The 8,129-nt window shown below is 48.5% G+C and overlaps 2 protein-coding genes across 5 annotated transcripts in view; both read left to right on the plus strand.

Moving 5' to 3' along the window:
• The window catches only part of LOC142572297 (growth factor receptor-bound protein 14-like), a 281,008-nt gene that overhangs the window by 196,543 nt on the left and 76,336 nt on the right, over window positions 1–8,129 (plus strand). The window lies entirely within an intron of this gene.
• LOC142572296 (uncharacterized) lies at window positions 871–3,365 on the plus strand. Its single transcript, XM_075681288.1, has 2 exons — window positions 871–1,077; window positions 1,346–3,365. The coding sequence occupies exons 1-2, from the start codon at window positions 1,047–1,049 to the stop codon at window positions 1,912–1,914; spliced, it is 600 nt and encodes a 199-aa protein (XP_075537403.1). The 5' UTR covers window positions 871–1,046; the 3' UTR covers window positions 1,915–3,365.

The raw sequence follows: 8,129 nt of genomic DNA on the forward strand, positions 1-8,129 counted from the left end.
GATTTTTTCCCGACCAGACGAGATTTCGTCAGACTCTCGGCTTAAATTATGGTCGTGTAAACTCTAGTTGCCGTCAGCATCACAAGATGACGCTACCAGCGCTGCTGCGCACGTCTTCGTTTCCGGCGTTTGATAAACTGCAATACGTTTGAGGGCAGGCTAAAGCTTTCCATTGGTTCTTTTTCAGCACCTTGTTTGCTGTCACAGTAGACTGATGCGTAGCGCATTTTCACATACGTTGAAAGGACACTGTGGCCTTTCCTTCTTTCTTTCACGCTCTCACGCATTATCATTAAGGCGCTAGCTATGGCTAACCGACATTTTCTCTGGCTAACCTCCGTGCCGTCTCTTTTTGCTGTTCCCGCCCGAGATTTATAGGCGAAAAATTGTCCATTTGCGTGATCGCAGCTGCACGCACCTTTTCACCCCAGTCCGTCGTCGTTGAATGCCTTTAATCACTTAATGTGCTCGCTTACAACATGACACCTATAATAAATGACGGCGGTGTAAGTTGGCAAGCGCGGGACGCCTATGCTCACGACGGTGCGAATGTCAACTATTTCACATAAGCGCTCGTTAAGGCCGATGGTTGATTCTCGATTCGTGTGTTCCACGTGCTCCTAACAGCGTTATATATATATATATATATATATATATATATATATATATATATATATACACTTTTGTGAAACTAGCGCAAGTTGGTTGCGCTCGCTTATCCTATGACAGCGGCGTCGCACAAAACGCGAGCCTTGTGGAGGAACCGTGTGACCCAACTGACCATGGCTTCCGAGATGACAGCGAGCGCGATCTCGGAGGCTGTTGACTGTCTCTCGAAAGCTACCAGTATGGTCGGGTTACGTTCTTAACCCTTTCGGCCCTGGTGTCCTATAAAAAGGACACGAAGAAGAACGGCTACAAGTCATGATTTAACTGCTCAAGAATCTGAAACAAGAACTGAGCTGACTCCCAAGACATCCCCATAAGCATAGACATCACTTTCTCCTTCGTCTTCCTCTTCGTAAGGCCGACAGTAAACAAACAAAATGGCGGAAGGCGGAAACGGCGGCTGCAGTGGTAAGCGCAATTTTTTTTATTTTTTACTCCATACCTACGAGCGTGTTCGTGATTAGAATTTTGTAGGTGTTTTCTAAGACACTCAAGGCTTCAATAGTTGAACAAAGTTTTCTCTCTGGCTAGTACATTTGCCACAGCACGCCGCGATGTGTGTGTCCTATATATAGGACACCAGGCCTCAGTGGTTTGTAAACCATCGGCGCGTGTTGCATGCAAAGGCAGAACTTTTTTTTGGTAATGCCTATTTTCTTCACGTTTTTTATTGCAGAGGCCACAATTCCGACCGGATTGTTTTATTCAACGGCAAAGCGAACTCGATTAAGACATCTACGTCTCGAGGATCCAGATGTCATGTTTGCTGCACTAAAGGATGGTGACATGTCCGAGGTCGAAGACGCAGAGGATGACGTGGATGACATGGTTGAGGCTCTTGAAGACGTTTGTGACAATGAGTGTGATGCACTAGAGGAGCTCTCGGCTGCCTCCAGCGATGAAGAAGTTGACAAAAATACACCGGAGGACAGGTCGTGGTCCAGGAGAGCTTTCAATAAGCTAGCAGCCACGTATCAACCTCAATCATCTGGTGACGAGAATGAGAATAATCTTGATGGTCTACCAACCCCGTATGAGTATTTTTCTCGGTACGTGCCGAAGAGTGTATTTGTTGATCTTGCCGAGAAAACAAACATGTATTCTGTTTCTCAAGAGGGAAAATCCGTTGAAACAAATGAAGAAGAAGTCAGAAAGCTGGCTTCACTGCATCTAGCGATGGGTGTCTTTCGTTACCCACGGCTGCGCATGTACTGGAAGCCGTCACTCAAAACTGAGCTTTTCTGAACTGCGAACATGTCACGAAACCGATTCGAAAAGCTCAGAAACTGCTTACACATTGTTGATGTGAACGGAGACCACAACAGCAATGATCGTCTCTGGAAGGTCAGGACACTTTTGGACGCATTTCGTGAAAGATGTCTAAACCTGACTTTAGAGGAGCATCTTTGCATCGACGAGCAAATTATCCCGTTCAAAGGACAGCTAGACATAAAACAATACATCAAAGGGAAACCAAATCCGTGGGGAGTGAAAGTTTTCATGTTGTGCGGCGCCTCGGGAATTATCTACGACTTCCTCGTTTATCAAGGCTCAACCACTGAACTTGTTCCAGCAGACAAAAAGGACTTCGGAGTGACCGGAGCATTCGTCCTCCATCTTGCGAGGCGAATACGGGATGGTACTGGCCACAAGCTTTTTTTTGACAATTATTTTACGTCCTTGCCAGTTTTGCGGGTGCTTCGTGACAAAACTATATATGCTGCTGGAACAATCCGATCAAACCGGACCGAGAAATGTCCGTTGAAGCCAGAAGACCAAATGAAGAAGGAGGGAAGGGGGTCCTCTGACTGCCTGGTAAGCAGCGATGAGAAAATCATCATCACGAAATGGCTGGACAACAGAGCGGTGACCTTAGCCTCAAATTTCCTCGGCATTGATGAAGAGGATGAGGTGTCACGATGGAGCAAAGCAGACGGGAAATATGTAAACGTGAAACGTCCCGCAGTTGTCCACGAGTACAACCGAAGTATGGGAGGCGTAGACAAGACAGACTTTCTGCGGTAGCCTCTACCGAACATTCATTCGCAGCCGAAAATGGACACTGCGAGTTATCACGCATTTTATGAACCTGTCCGTGACTAACTCCTGGCTCGAGTACAGGCGTGACGCTGAAGTTCAAGGGCTAAGGGAGAAGATGGATTTGCTCGAATTTACTCTAAGTGTCGTGGAAAGTCTAGCAAAAGCTGGTTCTCCTGATCTGCCACGCAAACGTGGAAGGCCATCCTCCTCTCCCCTGCAGCGACTCAAAAGGCAAAATTGCACAGCCCAGCGACCAGTGTACGACGTGAGATATGATCAAGTCGTGCACTGGCCGCTCATGGCCGAAGACCAACAGCGATGCAAATTGGAAGGATGCAAAGGAAAGCCAAAAACCAAGTGTGAAAAGTGCAAAGTCCACTTGTGCATATCAAGCACAAAGAACTGTTTCAAAACGTTTCACACGCACTAATCAATGTCCAGTATTAGCGGCACCTCAAGGCAAGCAGCATGTTTGTTTTGAATATTTGAATATTTGTGAAAGCTTGAAAATAAACAGTAACACCAAACATTGCTTTTTCCTTTTCTTGCAACCACTAAGCCCTGGTGTCCTATATATAGGACGCGGCGCCATCTTTAAAACTAAGGGAGTCCTAGAGAAATTTTTTGTGTTAGTGTGTTCCTTGGGTGGCAGTGAAGCAAAATATCACTACAGTAAAATTCCCAAACAGGTAAAATAAATTCAGGGCTGAAAGGGTTAATCTCGTTTCACACATACTGTAGCCCCTTTGAGAAACGATATTGGGAGCTCGTGTACATAGTAACAGGCGACGACCAATTGCCGGACCGTATAATGGCTGCTTGTCTTCTCGCAATGTCTCTTGCTTAAAGGCGGGTTTTTACGCTTGCGCAACTAGTGATTAAGTTCTCGCGATTACCTCTAACTGCGGGATGTTTTACATTGTCGCAGCCCGCGTGCGCGCCTGCTGGCGGAATTTTCCTTCTCTTGTCGTTGCCTTTCCTGGAACGTTTCCTACGAAACTGTGCGAGCTGCACAAGAATTTTCAGTGGAAGGTTAGCGCCTAACTTCCTCGTTATAAGGTTTAGTTTAGTTAATGCTTATAACGTTGAAGCTCAGTGTATAGCCTATGCGTAAAGATTAGGACGGCAGCGGCAGCTAGGGCTGTTTGTGGGACATCTTGTGACTTAAAGTTAACTACGTGAGCTAGAAGCCATTTTGTTAACGCGAGCCAAGTGGAAAAAAAAATTGCTGTGAACGGCTTCCTCAGGAGGAGGGCATTCGAAATTACACAGTGCCAGCTTGGCCTGCTGCTCTGGAATGTTCTTTTTTTTTAGCTGTTATATTTCGAAAGATATTCTGTTTCTTTTAAATAACGTTTAATTTCTGCCTCTTGTTTCATTTTTTTTTTAGCTTTAAATGCCTGTTCGAATTAATGTACTCTTCCCTATACGCCACTCGATTTCTCACAAATTGCTCCCCTTAGTGGATATGCGCCAGTTTGAGGTCGTAATCATCATTGTGAGCTCCCATTTTCTTAGTTCCGAAAAAAAAAAAAGACGTAATTACAGCGACGATCACCTCGAGCGTTGCTTTTTTTTTTTTCGTCTTCTTTTTTCAGAATAGATCCATTTCGCGGAAATCTTTTGCGTGGGGAAGCCGCGAATCGATCGATACGCCAAGCTGTACACCTGCCCTTTTTTGCCTGCCCTTTCTTGCCTGCGGATGTCCCTTATAGACTTGGTGATCTCGTCAGATAATGGAGAATATGAATAACGGCGAAAAGAAAAAAAAAAAGATTTACGAAGCCACCTAGTTGGAGGTGCGGAGGGATGAGAGGTCATTTGAGGTTGAGAAATGACAGCGCCTTGGAGAAAATGCAGCCGACTCTTGACGGGTGTTTCTAAGCTATTATTTTACGAACCTTGCGGCCGGTGTTAGTGTGTGACCTCTAACACGTCGGGGTGTTTCTGTTTCGTTATTCCAGTTTCTCTCCCTTGCTAAGGTGGTAAGCGTAAAAACCTCCGGAAAGGTAGAAGCGGCGCATTGAACGTAGGCTTTGCACCTCCCTTTAGTTGAAGATAGCGTGCAGTTTTTATGTACTGCTTACCCATTTATACACGTGACACTCTTGCTTTTGGTTATTTATAGCTGAGTAACGAATTCGGGCGTCTGCTCGCTCACATGTAGCTTGAACTGGTGCACATTGAATTTGAATGATGTAGACTGTACCGGTCGTGGGGAAATTGAGAAGCTACGTGGGACGCTGTTGCTTAGCACGAATTAAGTCGCCTGGACGTTCGTTTCCCACCTCGGCAGACGCATTCCAATGAAATAATGAAAAAAAAAAACGAAGACAACAAATATATAGCTCGTGTATCCAATTTTCTGTGAAAGTTGAAGAGGTTGCTCCAGGCCTTCAGAATTTACCCGGAGCCATCCGTTACGGCGTCTGTTGTAGCTTGTATGTTGATCTAGGACGTTAAACATAACGACAGTTGGTCCGATTCTGTCCAGTGAGTCAGTTCAACTAAGTTCCATTTCAATTCAGTTTTATTTGCCATAAGGCGTACAGTGTATTTACATAGACCGATCGCCGAGTCGCTCGGCCAACTAATCTCTCCGCATGCAGCCTTTGTCAAAAGTAGGGTACGATATTCGGGAAGTGCTTACGTAGCAGTACCGGCGATCAGTGTGGTCAGAGAGTGTTCTCACTCCCGACATACAGCACGAGGACCCGAACTCGCCGCACGACGACGGCTGGCCTGGACACTTTCGGCGAATACGGCACATGCTTCTGTTCGAAACTGTCCGTTCACACGGAGCACACGCCCTCTCGCCAGGCGTTCCGTGCCCCTCTCCCTTGGGCTACGGCCTTTCTACAACGGTACTTTACAGCCGCCTTCGCTGCCGTTAGAAAAAAGGGCCAGCTGCGGGGCAGCCTCTTGGGTCTCCCGAGCGCGACGCATCGACAGGCAGCCTCCAAAGTGTGGCGTTGCATAACCACGCGAGGTTCGCTAAGTGTCCCGCGGAATCATCTGCGCCGCGGGGCCAGCCATCGACCGGCGCGGCGGTTGCCCCGAGTGAGCTGGCCTTGCCCGCGGTGCGTCAGCCAGCCCGGAGTTTTCCTCGGCGCGACGCAATCGCGTCGGCGGCGGCAGCAGCCTCCTACACGTTCTCGGTACGCGCGCTCATCCTGCCCGCTCGCACGACGATGCCGCAAGCGTGGGCGCGGCCCCCGTCGGGCCTCTCGGTTGAGCGGGGTTTCCTTGGCGGTTGCGGGCGGCGGTGTTTTCCCTGACGTCACCATCATCCATCGATGAGTGCCACCTCGACGCTTCGCTTCCTGCTAGCCGTTCCCTGCGGCGCCACGTCTTTCCTCCTCTCGCTCCGTCAGCTGCCCTGCGGCCTCCACAGCCTGCGACTCGCGGTTATCGCGTCCGCGCAGGCGACGTGGGCTGACGATGGAATGTGTGCGCCTTCGACGCTTTGCATCTCGTATCGCGCTAAGCTTGGGGCCGTATTATGTGAGGATTCTTTTCATTAACTTACGTTCCTTTTTTTTTGCCCTTGGCCATTGGCTGGCATGAAGCCAGGTCTTCGCTATCGTCAGCATCGACCGTGCGCTCTCTGGGACGGGCGACTATGAATGAATAGAAACTGAAGGAGAATAACCCTTACGTAATACCGACCCCGAATGGCCCTAGACGAGCGCACTCCTTTTGGTTATCAGATAGGCTACAGTGCTTCGCCCAACGTCAGGTTCCCGACTCGGAAATATTTACGATCGGCTTCCGGGCACTTGACTTCCGGTTGTGTCCACTGGGAGGGGGGTCTGCTTGTTCCGGGAAGAGATAAGTTATCTGCGGTTGCATGTGCTACTTGCCGTCGCTTTCTTTCTTTCCTTCTTTAAGCGTTAGTTGCTGCTAGTTATTTCCGCTCGAGATGTGTCCGTCCACAGTCCGCGTCAGAAGATTGTCATTATCGTGACCTTGCGGCAGCGATAAAATAGAGAGAGTAAAGAAAGCACCGGGGCCGTAGATTCAGGCACTGAACTCGTTGTTTCCGTCGACAGGCCATCCGACGCAGTTTTAGGTGACACTTAAGGATTCATTTCAGTTGTCCTCTGCAGTGCAGTGTTCCAGGGAAACGCGAATCCAGGCCATGATGTGATCGGCAATCGAGCAGGCTGCCTTAAAAAAATTAAATTATGTGGTTTTACGTGCCAAAACCACTTTCTGATTATGAGGCACGCCGTAGTGGAGGATTCCGGGAATTTCGACCGCCTGGGGTTCTTTAACGTGCACCTAAATCTAAGTACACGGGTGTTTTCGCATTTCGCCCCCATCGAAACGCGGCCGCCGCGGCCGGGATTCGATCCCGCGACCTCATGCCCGCGACCTCATGCTCAGCAGCCTAACACCATAGCCACTGAGCAAACACGGCGGGTCAGGCTGCCTTCGCGACGAGTAGAATCCAGTATAATTCCTTTTTTTTTTTTTTAAATCTTGTCCTAATGGTATTTCTAAGCTTGAAAGTGCGTTCGAGCCTTCTGTGCGGCGTTTCATCATGTCGCACATATGCTAAGTATGGTCAAGTCAGCGGCTCATTCGATTCCGGGGTGCACACACCATAAGCAGTGTGCGAAGAACACGAAGAATAAGGATGTCGTATGTGGGTAGAAACGGTAGTAATTGCTGGAACGGTTCCATTCTTTCGCTGCGGTTCAGGATACCCGGAAGGGATACTCGTCCGATAATTTCCCCAAAGGAAGCTTCCGGAGCTAAACTGACGAATAAGAAACCAATTCTTTCACTGATCGAATCTACCACCGCCCCTTACTAACCTAATCATTCTCTGGAAGTTGGGAAAGCGGTTTTCCCTTCTTCTCTTTGCTTCTTCTTTCTTTCTATTTAGCTTTCAGTGGCATTACGGACTATAGGATTTCCAGCTTGATATCAATTGCCGTCTCTGTCACTCTCTTTCTCTCTCTATCATTTGTTTCTCAACTTGCGGCGTCCCCTCTTATTCGGTAGGTTTCGTGCTTAGCGCACATTCAGCCTTCGGCACGCGCATATTTTCCGTTGCGTGCGTTAATGGTATACGATGCTTAAGCTGTGCTACGCGCGCATGCGCAGTTCTATCGACCTTGCGCTCGCATCCTTGCACAGACGAACTACCGAGGCGCTTCGTCTAGAAATCACCGACTAATCGGACTTGCGTCATCCTGCACGTCCTACAGAACTGAGAGCCATTGTTAAGCAGTGGAGAAGTGAGTACGGCGTTTGGTGCAGCGCAGCTAGTGCGTCGACGCACGCAAAGCACGTGACGCACACGCGCACACAGCGCTGCACAAATGCCTTCATGGTGACGTTGGGGTAACACACGTACTAATGTGCTCTTTTTTTTTTTTTTGGCAGCATGGTTGTTAATATATGCTTGT

Source organism: Dermacentor variabilis, chromosome 2 (assembly GCF_050947875.1).
Source record: "Dermacentor variabilis isolate Ectoservices chromosome 2, ASM5094787v1, whole genome shotgun sequence".
NCBI lineage: Eukaryota > Metazoa > Arthropoda > Arachnida > Ixodida > Ixodidae > Dermacentor > Dermacentor variabilis.

Excerpts from the sequence above, each read along its gene's own strand:
- LOC142572296 (XM_075681288.1), top strand. The coding sequence starts at position 1,047 with ATGGCGGAAGGCGGAAACGGCGGCTGCAGTG. Across the intron at positions 1,078-1,345 it reads CGGAAACGGCGGCTGCAGTG|AGGCCACAATTCCGACCGGA; the intron begins GTAAGCGCAATT and ends TTTTTATTGCAG.